Source organism: Pinus tabuliformis, chromosome 8 (genome assembly GCF_031772625.1).
Source record: "Pinus tabuliformis cultivar Carrire ecotype Pingquan chromosome 8, CPIR1, whole genome shotgun sequence".
Taxonomy (NCBI): domain Eukaryota; kingdom Viridiplantae; phylum Streptophyta; class Pinopsida; order Pinales; family Pinaceae; genus Pinus; species Pinus tabuliformis.
In genome coordinates this window covers 727,671,306-727,692,859 of record NC_142294.1, presented here as the reverse complement: position 1 = coordinate 727,692,859, position 21,554 = coordinate 727,671,306, and the positions used below count along the sequence as shown (strand labels likewise).

The 21,554-nt window shown below is 38.7% G+C and overlaps 1 protein-coding gene across 2 annotated transcripts in view; it reads left to right on the top strand.

The window, feature by feature from the left end:
* The first annotated feature begins 204 nt into the window (after nucleotides 1-204).
* LOC149237648 (putative E3 ubiquitin-protein ligase RING1a) overlaps nucleotides 205-21,554 on the top strand; it is a 62,033-nt gene continuing 40,683 nt past the window's right edge. The window contains exons 1-2 of one of the 2 annotated variants that reach the window (XM_089372733.1): nucleotides 205-567; nucleotides 686-728. In XM_089372733.1, the coding sequence (XP_089228859.1) occupies nucleotides 516-567; nucleotides 686-728 (95 nt within the window). In that variant the 5' untranslated portion in view covers nucleotides 205-515. The remainder of the gene's footprint in view (nucleotides 568-685; nucleotides 729-21,554) is intronic. The other variant, XM_089372734.1, reaches the window with a different exon arrangement.

Below are 21,554 nucleotides of genomic sequence, written 5' to 3'. Positions count from 1 at the left end.
CATAAAAACTTATCACCACCTACAAAATTTCCAACCAAAACTTTTACACCTAAAAAAAACTTTAACATAACACCTCATCACTACCTACCCTGAACACATATACTAATTATCCCAGTAATTATCCCAAATACTATTGTATAATTACTTAAAAAAAATAAATTCATAACCAAAACAAAATATAACTCCTTAAGCAATAGACCGATCCGAATTTGTTACAGTCTCGGAAAACCAATACACGCAATCCGGATGTATCGGTCTAACGAAAATGTAAAATACAACGGAGAAATCTACGAATAGGAACTGAGCGTCAAAACGCATGCGCCGGCGGGAGGATACGAAAGCTCTGCAGCGATCTACGCATCTCTCCCTTCGTCCTCCCTTTCAATCCCTCGTTCTCTCCTCCACCACCTTGAATTATCTGGTTCAGTGAATTCCTCATATTCTCACAGCGTCTCAGAGGGGCTTTTCATTCCCATTTCAGCGAAGAGGGCCATTAGGCCGAGGTTCGAAACACAATGCCAGCTCAAAAGCGCTCGGCATCTCCTCCCGCGGGCAGAGAAGACGACGGTACTATACTTCCTTACCCACTTAGAATTCTGAATTCTAACTTGTCTGCAATAATGCTAATAGCACTGGTGAGAACAGTATTGATGTCTTGCTACGTGTTTTTTGCCCAACGTGGCAGCAGATTCAGAAGACAGTCTTTCTAACAGCAGCGATAAAGACGAGTGCGCTTTCTTTCTCCCCATCTGATTGAGTTTCAATTGGATTCCTATCTTTTGTTCTTAATACATGTTGAATTCAAATGTTTTGACTGGACGGATGATTTTTAATAATACCCATTTGCAAAATAATTGAATATAAACATGCCCACATCAACATTTGAAGAGAGCGTAAGCATGTTCACAGAGATGTAATTGACATGGGATACCCACATAGAACAGGTGCTTTCATATCTCGTATCTCAGAAGAATGCTATCATGTTGAGACAATTTGTCACCAGAATAGCTATAACTTCGTTTAAAATTTAAGAGTATTGGGACATGTGGGTGATGTGTAGTTGTTGATGGATTGCTCTCTCTTGGGTTTTCTTGCATGATAGCCTATCCCAGACTTCATTTCTAAAGATAATTCCACTTTCGCCTATTTTCTTGCAATCATAGCAAAAATTGCCTAGGAATGGTACCTGTTCCCAACCATGCCGGCCCTTGCCTAGATTGGAACCATGGTGGATGGTGTAACATATCATCATCATCACCTGTAAAGCAACACCCCCATTGCCCTTGCCAAATATTGTTAGCGGAATTTGCCCTGTGAACAGAAAGATTGGATACTAGAAAGAATGAAATTCATCTGGTGAAATGAATTCCAAACTTTTTATATCGGGGTAAACTTTTTCACATTGGCGGTATTGTGGGTCTCTGGGCTGTCGAGTGGATATAATTATAGTCTAGTGTTTCGGCCTTAGGAAGCTAGGGCTTGTAGTTTTTTTCTCATGGTGTTGACTTATAATGTAGATGCCAAGGAAGGTGAATATGTTGGGCAGTCATGGAGGATTTGGTGGTTTTAGCTTTTTGGTTTTCTCAGCGTTTATTATCCAATTATTATCCAATTTGGAGGATTTGGTGCTTTTAGCCCTTTTTTTGGTTTTCTCGGCATTTATTATCCAATTATTATCCAATTTTAAGGTTATGGCCAAGCCAGACAGCATATTGGTCTATGAGACCCCTTATTTGTGGGACAAGGGACCTACTTCTACGCAGTGATTTGACTGCCAAGTCTACGAAGGCATACATACTCTACTCCTTTGACTGCCAAGTCTACGAAGGCATACATACTCTACCCCTCTGGTTTTGAACCTATGACCTCTTAGGAGGAAACACATGCTCTTAACTATTACGTCCACTCTTGATATTGGTGGCCTACTCATAGAATTGGCACTTCCCAGTGCGAGTAAAGAGTGGTGTTAGCTCTTGCATGTTTACCCCTTTATGGTACAAGGCGGTTGTCTTGCATTGATGAGATTGCTGCCCTACTAGGAGACTGGCAACAGTTCACATGACTCCTGGTATTCGATTTTAGGTTGAAAGTTAGTACCAGGCTGCTCCATATTTCCTTTACTCGTAGAATCTGGATTTCTATATATCCTTTGAACTGATAAAGGTCTACTTTGGAATTTTGTTTGTTTTTGGGCAAAACGTTTGAAGAAACTACAGAATAAGTAACAGCATGCCATCTTCGGTTCACGGACATGGCTTCTCTCTTCACAGGCAAGTATATGATTGTAGAGGAGTAGTCCATTTCTGTCTTGTACTTAGCGGTGCGGCACACTAGGTACAGACATTGTAAAGAGCATCTATTATTACGAGCAGTTCAAGGGTATCAGGGTATTGGTAAGGTGATATTAATTTTGTGTGTTTAAGGTTATCAGTTTTAATTCATGTGACTGCGATGGGGGATCTTGTTCTTAGATCCATTGCTTCCAATGGCTTAGGATTTAATTCAGTCAATATTCATCACAACCTGCAACTAACAACCACTGTGACTCTTTTTTGTTTTTTGGGTTTCTCTTTTCCTTTCTTTAGATATGGGCAGTACTGGTAAGTTTGTCAGTTCTAAAGGTGGATCATTGAAAATCTTTTCAGGGAAGACTGAAGCGACCATCTACAGGTAGACCGTTGAAGCTGCAATAAGTTTACATTGAAGCTAGTTTACCTGGAGCAGTTATAGCTGATTTAATTTAATACTGGACATTGAAGTTACTGTCTACATGTAGACTGTTGTAGCTGCACGAATTGCACATTACTGCACAAAATTCCCTATATAATGGTAAAGAGTAAAAGCCCTCTTCATGGTCATGAATTTTTAAGAAAATAACAATCTGATCTAGGTACACATTATTATAGTTGCAGCCAAATAAGAGTTAGAACAGGGGATTCTCTTACTCTTTGAGGATTCTTGCTGTTCTGCTGAAATTGTTGTCATTCGAAACATCATCACGTATTAGAATGGAGAAACACAACCAGGCCTCCAAGTACCATGTTACCATGTTCGAAAATTGTAGGTGGGTATGATACTGACGCTGCACATAAGGTATTGGGCATTAAAAGATTGTGCATGTATATAGTATTTCAAGCTCTCCAAGCTTAACATAAATGGCAGTCTCGTGCAAGATTATTTTGTTTTGAGTGTCAAACTATCTGCCATATATTATGAAGAATTTTTCATTCAATGGGGGTAGGATATCGTTTGTCTGTTGGCTTTGCATAATGCGTTACCTTGGAGACACTTTATTATTAGGATCTTGAAACTCTAGTAGGTGCACTGTGGTACCTTTTCTCCCTATGATACCAGATCTGTCTCCTATGACATTGGGTCCGGTCAAATCAGTATTTGGTACCGGTTCTGTAGTGCACACATTCGCACTTGCGCACACTTTCGTCCAATGATGATGTTAAACCATGCACATTTTATCCCTTAACCTCGTGATCAACAGACTTGTTTAATTGTAGATTCACCAAACTGGCCCTTGTAGAACAAATGAGATGTTTTGCATGGTTTCTTAGGTCACATACCTTAGGTTGAGTCCTGGCCTTTTGATTAGCTTATGTATTGAGACTTTAGAAGTTGATTGATTTGGACATCTAGACACACTTGTTCTTTTTATATCCCTTATAACATTTCAAAATCCTTTGGATAAGTAGTTAGACCAAACCATTAGGGAGGATTCGAGAGTTCCTCAGTGTTGAGAAATCAATAGGGCAGCAGATTAGGGATGATTTCTCTTTACAGGGTAATTGCTTGTGAAAGCTGGTGGCTTCTTATTAATCTTTATTATGTTCTTTTTACCAAACAATTACCATAAGCATAAACATGAAGATCACAAGAAAATAGTGAACACAAGATATAGGCTCCAAGCCCATGCAAAACCCCTCCAAGGGGAAAACCCAAAAAATTTCTCTTCTTATAGAATCAGATCAAAGCAATGTTGCACGAAGCGGGAGCGAAGCGGAAGCGCGAAGCGGAAGCGCGGAGCGCGGAAGCGTCATTTTCCAAAAATCTAGGGAGCGAAGCGTCCGCGGAAGCGTCTGCTATATATATATATTTTTTTATATTTTTTTGCATTTATACTCAAAACAAACATCCCAAATACCAAATTAATTGTAGAAGACATGAAAACATGCATATTTTTGCATAAATCAAGATAGATATGGCATCCATGATTCCATTGTAGTTACTAGTATGTACAACAATCATCTATATTCTAGCTATTACAAACATACATCAAATTTTTAAGCATATTATAAAACATAAAACATTTAAGCATATTATAAAACATAAAACATAGAGCATATTATGATTTATCTAGCAAGTGAGCAACTGTCAACATTTGTCATGTCCAAAATTCAAATAATAATGTTTACAAAATATGTCACTTGGTCACCGCCAAGCCAAAAAGGTTCAAAATTCAAATTCACAAGTCTACAAGTCTAATGAGTAATCTATGACAAAAAGAAGTAGATTGTGAATATATCTACTAATCTCTCCTCCTTCCACCACGAATAGAACGTGATGGCGGGCCTCCACGTGGTGGCAATGAAGAAGATGGTCCCTGTGTAAGTCGTGGCACTGGAACTGATGAAGAAGAACCTCCTCTAGTAGAAACCAAGGGACCAGATGGGGGTGGGGGTGGTGGCATATCAACACCCGTGTCATCATCCTAGAATCGCTCAAAAAATTCATGCAAAAAAAAAACACTAGTTAACAAAAAAATTAAAAACATGAATTCTTTATAAGGGAAAATTGGAAAATTCATACCACAATGGACATACCTGGATAAGAGAATCCTCTAATTGCTCTAGTCGCAACACTCCATCCTCCAAATTGGGCTCCTCTGGATTCTTGTCCCAAGTCAACAAGTCTTTATTAGACTTTGCATCTTCACAGTAATGGGACAACAATCGCAAGTTGTAATGAACATAAACCAAGCTCTCTGCCCGGTCTAAATTCAACCTGTTCCTTTTAACACTGTGGATGAAAGAATAAGAGCTCCAACACCTCTCTGCAGAAGAAGTGTTCACCACCTGTGATAGCACCCGCAATGCCAAACTCTGTAGAAGTGGAGTAGGCCCTCCATGCATGTTCCACCACTCAAGAGCAGAAAAATTCTCTCGATCTTGAATTGCATGCATGCTCGAAAATGGACCAGTGCTGCTCGTATAGTTGCTCACGTGTCTCCGTACCAATGCAGCCTCCTCCTCATCAGGGATTAATCTACTCAATGCAGCCATATATTTTTCGTGAACCTCTTTATCTTGGTGTGGTCTTCTCCTGACTCCCCCCCAGGTGCTGGTTTTGAAAGCCATGATGGATGATAGTATTTAGGTGTCAAAACATATGCTAATGCATGCAATGGAACATTTAGGCTATCCCATCGTTTTACCACCTCTTCACGAATATAATTGTACAAGGTGGTATCTCTAGGCTCAACAATGTCTTTAATCTGCCCCAACATGCTATCCATTTGCTCATACACCTCCCCAATTACTGGTCGATCTGAATCTGCAAAATTGATCATGTAATAAATTGGTTTGGTGAATTGCAAAACATATTTAACCTGTGACCAAAAGTAACTGTCAAGAACAATGTCCTTGACTTCATTAGCACCATCTGTGTCATTGTTAATTTCATCCCATGTTTCAGCACACACCAGATTAGTTAAAGCTTGTCTCACCCTCACTAGCCGCCTAAAGGTGAGGTAATAGCTAGCAAATCTTGTCTTTGCAATTTTAAGCAATTGCAACTTGGAGTAAGTGCCATAGAAGTAGTTTACCCTTGTATGCCCTGTGATGAATTTAATGAGCTGCTTCCCTTTCCTGTAAACCTCAGCAATCCACCCACAATCTTTGTGTTTCACAATATCATGCATCAAAAGGTTCAATGTGTGAACCAGGCACCCAGACCAAAAGATGTGTGGATGAGTACGCTCAATAATTTTTCCTGCTAACTTACAATTTGCTGCATTATCTGTGATCACTTGAATCACATTATTCGGACCAACATCTTTGATTGATTTCAATAGGAGATCTGCAATGTTTTGTGCAGTTGCACTGATGGAGGAGGAGTCATGAGATGCAATAAATACTGCACCACTAGAAGAAACACCAAGAACATTTATCAAATGTTGGTTTCTAATATTTGTCCACCCATCTGATACAATGGATACCCCATAATCCACCCACTCATGTGTAAAACGTGTCAAAGCTCTTTGAACCTTAGCTTTTTCTCTTTCTAATAACACTGTTCTAGCTTTCTCATAGTTGGGGGCCTTGTATCCTTTTGGGGCTTCATTGATGGCCTTTACCATGTCATGCCAATAGGGAGAGCGAAGCACATTGAATGGTACACCGCAAGCACAAAGAAAACGGACTATCTTTCCATCCACATCATCCCTCCCAGTAACATTAAGGAAATCCCCTATTGTTTTTCTACCTCCAGAGGTTGCAAAAGTACCATGAGGAGATGGGCAACTACCAAATTTAGAGGTTGCACTTGATTCAGAATGAGTTTTTTGTTTCTTGTTTTTTCCTTGTGCAGCCATCTCTAATTTGATGTATTTTTGTCTTTGTTCACTTGAAATGTTTGGGCAAATGGTTACCCCCACGGAACCCTTTTTTTCATCACTGTCTAGCACCCCACAAAGATGCCTCCTCAGACGGGTATATGAACCCGTATATGGTTTTCCTCCATGACAACCATGAGGGCACATCCATTTGTAAGATCCACCACCCTTTCCCCCTTCAAGTTTGGTCACAAAGGTCCACAAGGGATTTGATGTACCTTTCCCATCTTGTGCTTCAGTGTCCTCTTCAAGTTCATCCCCTTCCTCTTCAAACCCTTCCTCCTCATCATACATTGGGTCACTACTATTAGGACCAAGTTCATCCCCTTCCTCTTCCCCTCTATTCCTCACCCTTGCCATCATTAAAACCAAGAGTGGAATGATACATAGAAGCCAAAAGAACACCATCTTGGAATATGGATATAGGTGGTGGACAACCTGTAAATAAAGGAGCAAGTAGAAACAATGGGAAAGAGTAGGAGAGGGAGGAGAAAAATACAATTTTTTTTTCAAAAAAACAAGGGAGTTTGGGGTTTGAACTTACCTCTTTAGCTCTTGTAGATGAAGTCCTCCAAGCTCTTGCTCCAAGCTCCTCCTCCTTCTCCTAGCTCCTCCTTCTTCACTCCTCCAAGCTCTCCTCTCTTCTCCTCTCCTTTCCTCTCTTCTCTTCTCCTCTCCTCTCTTCTCTTCTCCAACTCTCATAAACTCAAAGTGAGAAAATGAGAAGAGAATGGGGGCTTTATTCTTTTCTAAAGTCACCCTAGACTCACCCTAAACTAACCTAACCCACCCCCTCATGCTAGTTAAGTCACATATTAAAACAAATTTAAAAAAAATAAATTAAAAAAAAGGAGGCCGCGGGGTTGCTTGCGGAATCGCCTGGGTGGCGTGCGGGTGGCGTGCGGTTCCGGGCCGGAAGCGTGGCGCCACCCCGTGCCCGAACCGCCCTCCGATCCGCGGTTCCGGGGTGGCCGCAACCCAAAAGGCAGGAATCGCCTTTTTAAATAGGATCCGCGCAACCTTAAAATCGGAACCGCGCTTCCGACTTGGATTCCGGGACGGTTCGCTCCGATCCGCGGTTCCGGGTTTGGATCCTCCGGGGGGGGGCGATTCCTGCAACCCTGGATCAAAGTGAGATGTCCAAGACCATGACCATAGAAAGACTCCAACCCTCTAGATGCCAAGTCAAACCCTCCTTCTGTACAACAAATCCATCAATAACAAGAGGCCAACAACATGTACAACATCAGAAATAATCCTTCAATAAGAGACGTGTCAAGGCAAAAATTCCACACATCCAAACCCTTCTTTTTCTTGTCAACTTCAGACTTCGACCCTCCTTCCTTTTGTGAAATTTCAGAACAGATCATGCGAATTGTGTGTCCAAATGACCTCAAATCACCCTCTATTTAGTCTGTCTAGTGTTGAAATACGTAACTAGGGTTAGTCTTCATATGTACTCTTGATTCTTGTATATTGTAAAAATGAAAAAGAAATTATTATTACTTTTTATAGCATGGGTTTCATGCTCAACGCCAATGTTTTTTAGGTCTAAGCACCCATTGAGTGCTTTTGGGTTTTGTCATTGAGTCAAGAAGTCAAAGAGTCATTGTCATATGTAGAAGACCCCATTGGGCATCTTGTAACATGTCAAAAGAATTATTTTTGAGAAGGAAGAAGGCAAGCGAAGAACCTAAAGGACGAAGGAAGACAATATTATCTATTTCTCTCTTTCTACCTCTCACACGTGCGAAAGGAAGGCTAGGGTTTTGCAGCTACTAGGCCGAAGTTTTCAAGAAGTCAAGGAGGGTCAAAATCTAAAGAAAAAGAGGCAATTTGATCTCTCATAAGGAATTGAAGAAGATGCAGTCCAAGCGAAGGATGGAAGAAGCTCTAGAAGCCCTAATTCTCCCACACGTGCGAAGCTACAGTTTGTTGCAGGGGGCCAAAAATTTCAGACCTGCAGTGGGGGCCGAAAATTTGAAGCTAGGGGTTGAAGTTGTGTTGTTGGAAGAGATTTGACTTGGTTTGACTTGGATAGAAGAGGCACATCATCAAGAGGGTCTGACTTGGTCTTGGTCTACAGGTCTTGGAATTCACCATTTGAAGAATCTATAAGAAGAGAAGGGATTTGTGGGTTTTCCTCTCAAGAGGAGAGGTTTTGGCCTTGGATAGCAACCTACAACTTGTGTACTATTGATCTTCATGTTTTGGTAGCTGTTTGCTGATAAGAACAACATAATAATAAGAAACGAAGAAGCTAATAATCAAGAAAAGTAAAAGAACATCACAAGGAGCTATCAAGTCTAAGAGAAATCACCTCATTTGTAGCCCTATTGATTTCTCAACATGGTATCAGAGCTAAGGTTGACAAAGGGCACGATGAAGATCACTACATCCTTGAAGAAGTCATTGAAGCAATTTTCTATGATGGCAAGTCACCTCAAGCAAGGCATCAAAGCATTTAAGGATCTCCTATCATCTATCAAGAACTATATGACCAAGACCTCCACTAAAAAGGACAAAGGATTATTCTTAGCACTTACAAGTACTTTTGAAGACGAAAATATATGGGTAATTGACAGTGGAGCATCTAGACATATGATAGGTGAACATAGACAACTAAAGACCATATCAAGAGGAAAAACTTCTTATTTAGTCGAACTTGGAGACAAAAAGAGTTATGTGATAAGAGGAATTGGATCAACTTTGTTGGAGCTAGAAGATGGAGGAAACATACATCTCAACAACATTCTATTTGTTCCGGGTTTGAAGAAAAATTTACTTTCCATTTCATATTTAGAAGATAAAGGAGATAGAATTGCTTTTACAGATGGAAAAGTTATGGTGTGAGATAAGGGCTCTGGCATCAACAATGCAAAAGTTATTGGGATTCATGAGGGAAGGCTCTACAAATTACTTACACCTCTCTCAAGCCTTGGTTCACATTGAAGTCAACCCATGTGAGCTTTGGCTTATAAAGTTTGGACACCCTCATTACAAAATCTTACCAACTTCAAATTAAGTGGTGAATGACATCCCTGAACTAAAGGAGGATCATGAAGGAATTTGTAAGAGATGTGCATTAGGTAAAAACGTAAAGAAACCATTTGGAAGCAATACTTTCAAGATCTAAATAAATCCTAGATCTCATTCACTCTGATGTCTGTGCTCCTATGTCTACAAAATCTCTTGGAGGTCATCTATACTATGTGACTTTCATTGATGACCACTCAGGGAAGACACAGATTTATTTACTTAAGTCCAAGGATGAAGTATTTGAAAAATTTCAAGAATTCAAAGCAGAAGTAGAGAATCTTATAGAAAGAAAGATAAAGGTACTAAGTTTTGAGGGGAGAATACACCTCAAAGGAACTCATAGCTTTCTGTAAGGAGGCTGGAACTAAGAGGGAGCTGATAGTTCCATATAATCCAAAACAAAATGGAGTAGCAGAAAGGAAGAATTGTACAATTGAAGAAAGTGTTAGAGCTATGTTACATGATCAAGACTTACCTCAATTTCTGTGGGGCGAGGCATCTAAAACAATTGTCTATATTCAAAATCGAAGTCCTCATAGGACACTTGACAACGTGATTCTTGAAGGAGTGTTTACTGGAAAGAGACCATGTGTAGATCATCTCCGAATATTTGGTTGCCTTGTCTACATTTACATTCCAAAAGATAAAAGGAAGAAAATTGATCCTACAAGCTTGAAGGGAATATTTATTGGCTATAGTAATTCATCAAAGGCATATAGGATCTAGATAAAGGAAGGGCACCGAATTGAAGTAAGCAAAGATGTGATTTTTGATGAAAGCATTGCATAGAAGAAGTCTAAGGATCTCCCGATTGATTCCGATGATGAAAAACAACCTATATTTGAAGAATGTCCAAGGGAAGAAGAAGATTCCAATCATGAAGAAGAAGGTCCCAATGAACCTGTGCAACAAGTCATAATCCCTGAAAATCAGAAGAGACCAAATTGGTTAAAGTCTACTCTTCAAGAAGCAGGACATACTACAACGAAAGGTACATTCAGAGAAAGCAAGAAGCCTAAAAGGTATTCAGGGTATGCAACCTATATGACAAAGTTAATTGAAGTAGAACCATCGAATTTTGAAGAAGTTGTCAATCATCAAGAATGGAAAGATGCTATGAATGAAAAATATCAATCTATAATAAAAAATGGAGTTTGGGAAATTGTTCCTAGGCCGAATGACAAATTTGTGGTAACTTCCAAATGGATTTGCAAGATTAAGCAAGCAGAAAATGGAAGCATTGACAAGTGCAAAGAAAGATTTGTGGCTAGGCGTTTCTCTCAACAAGAAGGTATCGATAATGAAGAAACATTTGCACCTACAACTAGATACACAATCATAAGATCGTTGGTCTTTTTGGCAACAATTATGGGGTGGAACATCCATTAAATGGATGTCAAAACAACATTCTTGAATCGTACCATTGATGAAGAAATGTATATTGAACAACCCTTGGGATTTGAAGTACATAATAGTGAAACTCAAAGAAGGCAATTTATGGCCTTAAGCAAGCTCCAAGGGCTTGGTATGCTAGGATGAACACATATCTACAAAGATTGGGCTTTTCAAAGAGTTTTGTTGATCCAGATCTTCATATCAAAGTAGTGAAGGATGAACCAGTGATCATTCTTATATATGTGGATGATCTTCTCATAACAGGTGTGGAAAGTCATATTCAAGAATGCAAGAGACAATTGGCAGTAGAATTTGATATGAAGGATCTAAGGTTGATGCACTATTACTTGGGGTTGGAAGTTTGGAAAAAACCCAGTGAAATATATCTAGGTCAAGGAAAGTATGTAATTAAGATGCTACAAAGGTTTGGCATGATGGACTGCAAACCTATGACAACCCCCATGATTAAGAAAAAAATTTCGGTAGAGATCACATAAGAGAATTTTTTGCCGATGCGTTTCGAACCATCCAGTGTGGTTCATTTTCAGGACAAGATGAAGAGGCAGATCATGGCACCAACTTAAATAGAGAGAAATGTAGAGACCCTTAGTTAAGTTAACGGCCATAATAAACGACTAGTTTATGAATAATATTTTTTAAATTATAACATCAATTATTAGGATCAAATTATATTAAATAAAATCTAATAATAGGTTATGGTTTGAAATATAGTTGAATAAATAGAATAAAAAGAATCAAAATTTCAAAGTCAAACCTAAAACAAGGAGCGAAGTCCTAAAAATAATAAATGGAGTCAAGATCCTATTAATAAATAATAATATTTTATTGAAAAAACAATGACATAATAAAAAAAATATTCCCACAATGTTAATAAAAACAAACTAAAAATAATATAAATAAAATCCAAACTAAAAATAATCAAAATAAGAGAGACTAATGAATCAAGGTCAAGAAGAGGTTAAGAAGTTCTGATTCAAGCCCTGTGGATCCTACAAGTTATAGACAATTGGTTGGCTCTCTGATGTATCTTGTGAACACTTGACCAAACATTTGCTTTGCAGTGAATATTCTCAGTCAGTTTCAGATAGAGCCTAGACATGACCACTGGATAGTAGCCAACCATATACTGAGATATCTGCAAGGAACAATACATTACTGCTTGAAGTATGATAGAAAGAATGATATCCAATTGATAGGATATATAGATTTCGATTGGGGAGGTAGTGAGACAGATGGAAGAAGCACTGCTAGAGGATGTTTTAACTTGGGATCCTCTATGATCTCATGGATGAGTACAAAGCAAGAATCAATTTCTTTGAGTAGTGCTGAAGCTGAATACATTGTAGCATGTGAAGTTAGTAGAGACGCTGTTTGGTTGAGAAAGCTGTTATCCGATTTGTTTGAAAGATCGTTGGACCCTACAATTATACATTGTGACAACACCAGTGGCATAAGGTTGTCAGAAGACCCCGTATTCCATGGAAAGACGAAGCACATAAACAAGAAGTATCATTACATACGAAAATTGGTGAAAGATGGGGTGTTGCAGCTACAATATATCTCCACTGATGAGAAACTAGCTGATATTTTGACAAAATATCTTCCTAATAAGAAGCTTGTGTATTTGAGAAACAAGCTTGGATTGGTTGATATCTCCTCCCTAGTTGAGAGGGAGAGATAGACACATCGTTCTTGTCTTCATTTTGTGAAGAAATAATGGAGGATTGGGTAAGCATTTGGTTTTCGATACTCTTTGAGGATGAGGTAGGGCATCCAATAGGTAAGAGTAGTCGAAGAGGAAATTCCTTGAGGATGTGTTAATCCAAGACAGGAATGGTCCTAGAAGGACATACCTTATGAACATTCGAATAGGTTATGTGCTTTGAGAGACAATGATGATGGTGTCTATAAGTCATTGTCTCCCCAACATTGTGCTCTAATCTTGTGGAGAGATAGAGCTGTTAGTCAAGGCCTTGCTATGTGACAATGCTGGTTGGTATGATAAGATGCACTGATATACGCTGATAAGATAACTTATGAGATGGCTTACCAATCCGACTCTTCTTATGAGATCTCTTCAGTATGAGAATGTCCTTGTACCGTTATGAATACCTCCCTAGTTAAGAGGGAGTGTTGAAATATGTAACTAGGTTCGGTCTTCATATGTACTCTTGATTCTTGTATATTGTAAAAATGAAAAAGAAATTATTATTATTTTTTGTAGCATGGGTTTTGTGCTCAAGATCAATTTATTTTAAGTCAAAGCACCCATTGAATGCTTCTAGGTTTTGTCATTGCGTCAAGAAGTCAAATAGTCATTGTCATATGTAAAAGACCCAATTGGGCATCTTGTAACATGTCAAAAGAATTATTTTTTAGTTAAAATACCCCTCCGAGACCAAGTCGGCCTGATTAGGGCATGTCGTCCTCCTTGGAAGCCTATATATAAGAAAGCATTCGACCTCCTATGGATTCACTCACTCATTAACTCAAGAAGGCAAGAAAGAGAAGGAAGAAGGCAAGTGAAGAACTTGAAGGATGAAGGAAGACATTATTTTTGATTTCTCTCTCTCTACCTCTGACATGTGCAAAAGGAAGGCTAGGGTTTTGCAGCGATTAGGCCGAAGTTTTCAAGAAGTCAAGGAGGGTCGAAATTTAAAGAAAAAGAGGCAATTTGATCTCTCATAAGGCATTGAAGAAGAAGCAATCCAAGCGAAGGAAGGAAGAAGCTCTAGAAGCCCTAGTTCTTCCACACGTGCGAAGCTGCAGTTTGTTGCAGGGGGCCGAAAATTTCAGACCTGCAGTGGGGGCTGAAAATCTAAAGCTGGGGGTCGAAGTTGCGCTGTTGGAAGAGATTTGGCTTGGTAAGCACATCATCCAGAAGTTTTGACTTGGTCTTGGTCTAGAGGTCTTGGAATTCACCATTTGAAGAATCTCTAAGAGAAGAGATATGTGGGTTTTCCTCTCAAGAGCAGAGTTTTTGGCCCTGGCTAACAACCTACATCTTGTGTCCTTGTATACTATTGATCTTCATGTTTTGGTAGCTGTTTGATGATAAGAACAACATAATAATAAGAAAAGAAGAGGCTAATAATCAAGAAAAGTAAAAGAACATCACAAGCAGTTATCAAGTCTAAGAGAAATCACCTCATTTGTAGCCATATTGATTTCTAAACATCCAGAGGGGTATGAATAGACATGTCTTTTGGGGCAGGGCCGACTTGACAAACAGGGATGACTTGGCTTATAGAGGAAATTTTGACCCAAATTACATATTTTAAAATTCTTTTTTTTCCAAGCTATAAACAAGCCTTTGAATTTGACGAATACAATAATAATGAGCATGAAGAACATGCTTCAATAAAACAATAATTTTGACTTGAGCATGAAACCCATGCTTGAGAAATAAAATTTCTTTTTCTTCTTTATGCTTTCTATATAAAATATTCAATGACAAATAATTATGAAGACCGAACCTAGTTACATTTTTCAACACTCGAAATATTCCTCCTAAGATATGTTGAGGTTCTCCTCCCTGTTACCCACCAAAAAGTGGGTAACCAATAGGAGAAGAATTTTCTCCTTCTTGGGATCTTGGATAGCCACCCAGCTAGCAGCTCTATATGATCAACGCATAACATGATGCTAGGATCCTGCACTTCTTGCTCCTGTTAGATTTCTCTCTCCCATCCAACATTCCTTCTTAAAGGAAGGTAGGTCATCCATTAGAGGATACTTTAACCATTTTGCAATCATGTGCTTTCACTTAATGTTATGGGCATACTAATATGGATCAAGCAGTGAACTGGATAATTGACTAATCTTTGATTGTATTTTTGTTCCCTCACCTCACCTTGGAGGTTACTCTTTGACTCTAGTCTAGTGGGACCTCCTTTGAGGCCTTAGGGTTTTAGCTTTTAGGAAGGGCACTGCTAGGGAGGTTGTGATTGAAGTTGCGTGTCCAACATATTCCATACTTACCACTTTCCATCTTTCCCATTATTTCATCTCCATTCTTTGGGCTGGTTGTCATTAGTCATGGGGATTGGCACCCTTTCATCCTCATCCTTGAGTTTGGGCCAGGAAAATTTGCCCTGAAGGTTGATACAACTGAAAGTAAGATAAAAGCATAAGAAAGCTACAATGAAAGAAAAAGATAAAATGCAAAAGTGTTGATTTTTGTGTAACATTGGGAGGTATTCTCACAATGCAAGAGGCCTTCGAAGTCAAACTAGAAAAATTGTGGAAATTAAAATAAAATAAGTTTTATTTTTGGGTTTCATGTAGGCTCAAAAGGAACAAGTTGGCCCCTCCATGAAAGGGTTGTCCCTTGGGTAAATGCACCCATTTGACTTGTATATAGACACATGTTGTGACTCTTCATTTGTCTCTCTCACTGATCACATCTCTTATATTGAAGGCACTCGTGGGAGAAGAAATAGGATGAAATGGCTAAAGTTTGGACTTGTTTTTTGGCACAAATTTCTAGACATTTTATTATAAACCTTGTTGAAGAAGAATTTCTCCTAGAAGAGTTGTTGGGCTCCCAAATTTGGGTTTCCTAGGGAAAATTTGTTGTCTCTATTGTGCATGACTATCTCTTTATGATCTTATTTGTTTCTACTATTTTTGCTGCATGATTGTTGATATTTTCTTTGTATAATAGCTTAATGATATATTTGGCACAAGATAAATTAATTGAAGATCATTAGAAGTAATTATCAGATCAAAAAGCTTGGTTTCTACTGTGTTTATTATAGAAAAATCAACATGGTATCAAAGCTTTTTGGAAATTAAGGAAAGAGATTTGAGGGTTGTTGGCTTAAGAATACCTTGTGGCTTTGTGTCATAGGGCAGCGAGTCAGTGGAAAAGCAGCAAGATAGTTTAGGTGTCTGACTGAGGCAACAAACTCCTTGAAAAGGCGTTTTGTGGCAATCCAAAGCTAATCGGGTAACGTACAAATCAAGGAACACTTCAAGGGTTAGCAGGGGCTTGGTAAAAGTGTGGAAATCCAACCCTGAATCTGAATGGATTCCCCCTGCAGTAATCATTCTTAACGGGTGCAGGAACGACCCTCATCCCCAGCCAATGCAACATATTAAGGCGTCCATATATCGTTGATCAAAAGGAATGAAAACACAGGTAACAATTGGTCAAAGTCAACAGTTAGTTTGTGGATCTGTGACAGCATAGGTAGTAGTCAACCGGTGGTAGCGAAGGTAATTACAACTGTAGAGGAGATCTGGGAGGTTGTTGATAGTTTGGGTCAGTGCGGTAATGGTTGAGTGTGTAAGAGGGTTGGACGGTAGCCTATCTAGGCCGCAGAAGGAAGACTGGTTTGTGACTTCATGGCCATGATCTGGATTGCATTACTAACATGGTTGGTGTCAAGTTCCGTGATGAATAAAGTCCAGCTTTGGCGTAGTTCGAATGTCCGACATATACGCTCGTTGGATTGTAATTTCATCATTCTGGTTTCATTTGCTTGAAGTCTCGTGATGGTTACACATGATAATGTCTAGCGGTGATGAAAAGCCAAACATTGTCACACATTAGACTTGAGTTGTTGATGGGTTCGTGCGCTTGGAAATTCAATTACAACGTGAAGCGCAACCTAGATGATGCTACAAACAAGCTTAATATGATCAAGGAGCAAGATTAGTTCGGTGAGGTTTGTAATTTTGGTTTGTTCTTAATGCTGCTCTCACCCGAAGGTTGAGCTCGTTTGAAGCAATGTTGCACAAAGCAGGGATGAAGTGGGGACGTTTTTTGGAAGCGGATCCACGGAAGCGTCATTTCCCAAAAATCGAGGAAGCAAAGTGTCTTGGAAGCGTCTACTATATATTTATTTTTTATTATATTTTTTTGCATTTATATTAAGAAAAACATCTAAAATACCAAATTAGTTGTAGAAGACATGAAAACATGCATATTTTACATAAATCAAGATAGATATGGCATCCATTGTACAACAATGATTAATTATTCCAACATCAGCCATTTAGATGCATCAATCATCTAGAATCTAGATTCCTCTTCTCTTGTCTAGCCTTTGCCTCTACTTCGATTCTCTAAGGATATTAGTCAACATTGCCCAATTTTGATCAAATGGCCTAATCAAAGCCTTATAATATGATAGAGAAATCTTAACATGCCTGATCAATGATTTTGACTTGAGTGAAGGGTACATTTTTGCTAAGGTCATGACGAAGGATTTCAATAATCAACAACACCAACATTGGGGTACATATACGGTTGGTGCTCTTGATTAAATTCCAATCACAAGCTAGCTATGCGAAGGCTCTTGAAACTATTGGGTCCCTATAATACTAGTGATTACCCCATTACTATTGTAGTTGTATCCCTTATTAATATTGTTGTGCCCTTATTGTCCCCATATTGTTATTACTGTGCCCCATAGAATCCCTCTATTGTTATTTTTGTGGCTTTATATTATTATTGTTAGGTCGGCTGGGTTATATTGTGGTTCCTTAGACTCCTATATATAGAAATGAGGTTTTGTCATTTGAATCATCCAAGAATTGCTCATTTGTGTAATGTAAAGGAGGTTGCCCCCTCGAAGAGGCTGAATTCTAAGGCGTTGATCTCTCTTTTCTATCTTTTTGTGAGTTGGTTTCATAACATTTGGTATCAGAGCTTTGGATTCTAGGGTTTCGCTGCTCCAAACAGGTCATCGTGGCATTTTCGCTATAACTTTTTTTTGTGATGTTTCAAAAGCTAAAAAAAAACCCATTTGAGAAGAAATCGCGCTGAATCTTGGGTCCGAATTTCAGAGCTTTTCGCGCTATATTTGCGGAGATATGATCTAAGGAAGTTGGTCTTTTTGCAGACTCCTGAATTACATTCCAAACAGGTGACCTGGGGAAAATCGTCATAACTTTCTCTCTGAGCATTGGATTGAAATTTCGTAAGAAGGTACAGAAAGAGGACGGACTGTAGTTTCTTGTATATCTTTTTCAGATCCAAAGGTCGAAACAGTGACTCGTGGCACGTTGTACAAGTTCGCTCTACTGAACTAGTCTATAATCAGGTCATCTTGGGAGATTGTGCATAACTCTTCCTTGGAGAATCCAATTTGGATCAGACTAGTGGCATTGGAAAGAGGACACAGAGGGCTACTACAGGTCGCAATTTCAGAACTGGATGATTCGAAATTGCAGAGATATATCAGATTCAATATCAAGCTTCTACAAAGTGAAAAAATGTGTGTAGTTTTTTTTAAATTTTTGCATAAGCTTGGTTTGAAAAATTAGTTTGAATCGGTAATTGATGCCCCGAGGAAAGAAAATGCAAACACCTAGTAAGCAATCTGAAAGCTCTAGCATGACTCATGAAGAAGAGGAAGAAATGCAACATGATATATCAAAATTACGAGACCAAGTGCAACAAGTGTCCCTTGCACAAAAAGCAACAGAATCTAAGATGGATGGTTTAAAGAAAGGTGTAGAAGCTAAGATGGATTGTTTAAAGAAAAATGTAGAAGCTAAGATGGATGGCATGGAAGCTAAGATGAATGGCATGGACGCTAAAATTGATGGCATGGATGATAAGATGGAAGAATTGAAGATAAATATGAATAAGTTGCTACAAGAAATGGTCACTAATGGTGAAAGGGTAGTAAAGGAAACTTATGATGAGAACAAAAGAAATGTTAATCATGATTCCATAGACTCTAATGTTGGATCGAAGACCCACCATATTCCAAAAATCGATATGAGGAAGTTTGATGGCAAGGATCCCGCAACATGGATATTACAGATGGAGCAATTTTTCGATCTCAATAATGTGCAAAACACACAAAAGGTACGTATTGCAACTTTATATTTGGAACCAAATCAGTTTGTATGGTATCAATGGCTTTGCTCTCGTAAACAAATTATCACTTGGGCAATTTTTACGGAAGAATTGACAGCACATTATGAGGATACAAAAAGCAACACTTTTTTTAGCCAATTGATAAGTCTCAAACAAAAGGGTTCAATAATGGAGCACATTGAGGAGTTCCAAAAATTGAACATAAGTGTAAAAAATATTCTAGAGGAGCATAGGATTGATGTGTTCATAGGGACTTTAAAGGATAATATCCAACATGATGTTCGCCTTTGGGAACCTGATTCATTAGAGAAGGCATTCAGGTTAGCAAGAAAAATGGAAAGCAAAATTATGGCAACCAGGAAGCATACCGCTCACAACTATAAAGATGGAAGTGTTGTTGCCCCTAGTCTTCCACAACCTATAAGGTTGACACCACAACAATTGGAAGAAAAAAGAGCAAAAGGGCTTTGTTACAGTTGTGATAGCAAATACACTAAAGGTCATAAGTGTGCTGAGAAGAAATTATTCTACATAGATTGTGAAGAGGAAGAAGAAAAGGAGCAAGAAAGGTCAAAAGAAGAGGATATACTCCAGGAACAAAGCCTAGATAAAGAAGAAATGAATCCGACCATATCTTGTAATGCATTGGCAGGAATTACCACTCCTCAAACCATCAAGATAGAAGGACAAATCAAGAAGAAAAAGGTAATAGTGTTGATTGATTCAGGAAGTACCCACAATTTTATTCATTGTAAGGTAGCAAAAGAATTGAATTGCTTCTTATATCCAGCACCAGAGTGTCAAGTGATGTTTGCAAATGGAGGAACAATAAATTGCTCTGGAAAGTGCCATAATATCAAGCTATCCATGGGAGAATATGTATTGACTAGCCCAATGCTTTCCATTCCAATGGGAGGTGCTAATGTTGTACTAGGAGTCCAATGGCTACAATCCTTGGGTACAATAGCTTTTAATTTTCAAGAACTTTTCATGAAATTTTCTGTGGAAGGAAAGGAAGTTGAATTAAGGGGTATTGCAGGGAAACCAGGAAAGATAATCAGCTCTAACGGTATGACAAAGCTTCTAAAAAAGGAACAAAGAGGTGTAATTGCACAATTATGTTCGCTAGATGTTTCCACATTGGAATCATCTATTTTTCCAGATCTCCAAAAAGTCTTGGACAATCATTCCAAGGTATTTGAGACTCCCAAAGGTCTCCCACCTATTCGTGATCATGATCATGCTATTCATCTGATTCCAGGAAGTGTTCCTCCAAACATCAGGCCGTACAGATATCCCTATGCCCAAAAGAGTGAAATTGAACGTATGGTTGCAGAAATGCTAGAGGCTGGTATAATTCAACCGAGTCAAAGTTCTTTCTCTGCTCCAGTAGTATTGGTGCACAAGAAGGATGGATCATGGCGCATGTGTCCGGATTATAGGGAGCTCAACAAGCTCACTATTAAAGATAAGTTTCCCATTCCTGTCATTGATGAATTACTAGATGAATTGCATGGATCAATTTACTTCACCAAGTTGGATCTTCGTTCAGGATATCATCAAATCAGAATGAAGACTGAAGACATTCCGAAAACAACATTTAGAACTCATGAGGGTCATTATGAATTTTTGGTCATGCCTTTTGGCCTTACCAATGCACCTTCAACATTTCAAGGTTTGATGAATTCCATTTTCAAACCATTCCTTAGAAAATTTGTGTTAGTATTTTTTGATGATATACTAATCTACAGCAAGTCTTGGAAGGATCATGTTGAACATGTTGACAGGGTGCTACAACTATTGGAGGAGAAACAATTATATGCAAAAAGATCCAAATGTTTCTTTGGAGTACAAGAGGTGGAATATCTGGGTCATATTGTATCTCATGAAGGAGTTAAGGTAGACCCTAGCAAAATTAAAGCCATTAAGGAATGGAAAATCCCCACATCCATAAAGCATCTGCGAGGATTTCTCGGGTTGACAGGGTATTATCGCAAGTTTGTTAAGAATTATGGGAGAATAGCAGCACCTTAACAACATTATTGAAGAAAGATGCATTTTCATGGACTCCAGAAGCAACAAAGGCCTTTGAACATCTTAAAGAGGCAATGTGCCAAGCACCGGTCTTAGCTACACCAGACTTCACAAAAACCTTTATTGTGGAATGTGATGCTTCAGGAAATGGAATTGGTGCTGTTTTAATGCAAGATGAAAGACCCATTGCTTTTGAAAGTCGTCCAATCAAGGGAAAGTTTTTACACAAAGCTATTTATGAGAAGGAAATGTTGGCAATACTCCATGCACTTAAGAAATGGCGACCCTACCTAATGGGAAGACACTTCAAGGTAAAAACGGATCATGATAGCCTTAAATACTTTTTAGAACAAAGATTATCCTCTGAAGAGCAACAAAAGTGGGTCACAAAGATGTTGGGTTATGACTTTGAAATCATCTACAAAAAAGGGAAGCAAAATGTGGTGGCAGATGCACTCTCAAGAAAGGATGAGGATGTGGAAGCATTGTTGTGCGCCATTTCTATTATCCAACCAGATTGGATAAACGAAGCAAGGGAGGAATGGAAGAATGATGAAGAAGTGTGGGCACTTATTCGAAAGTTACAACAAGATTCCAGTATGTCTG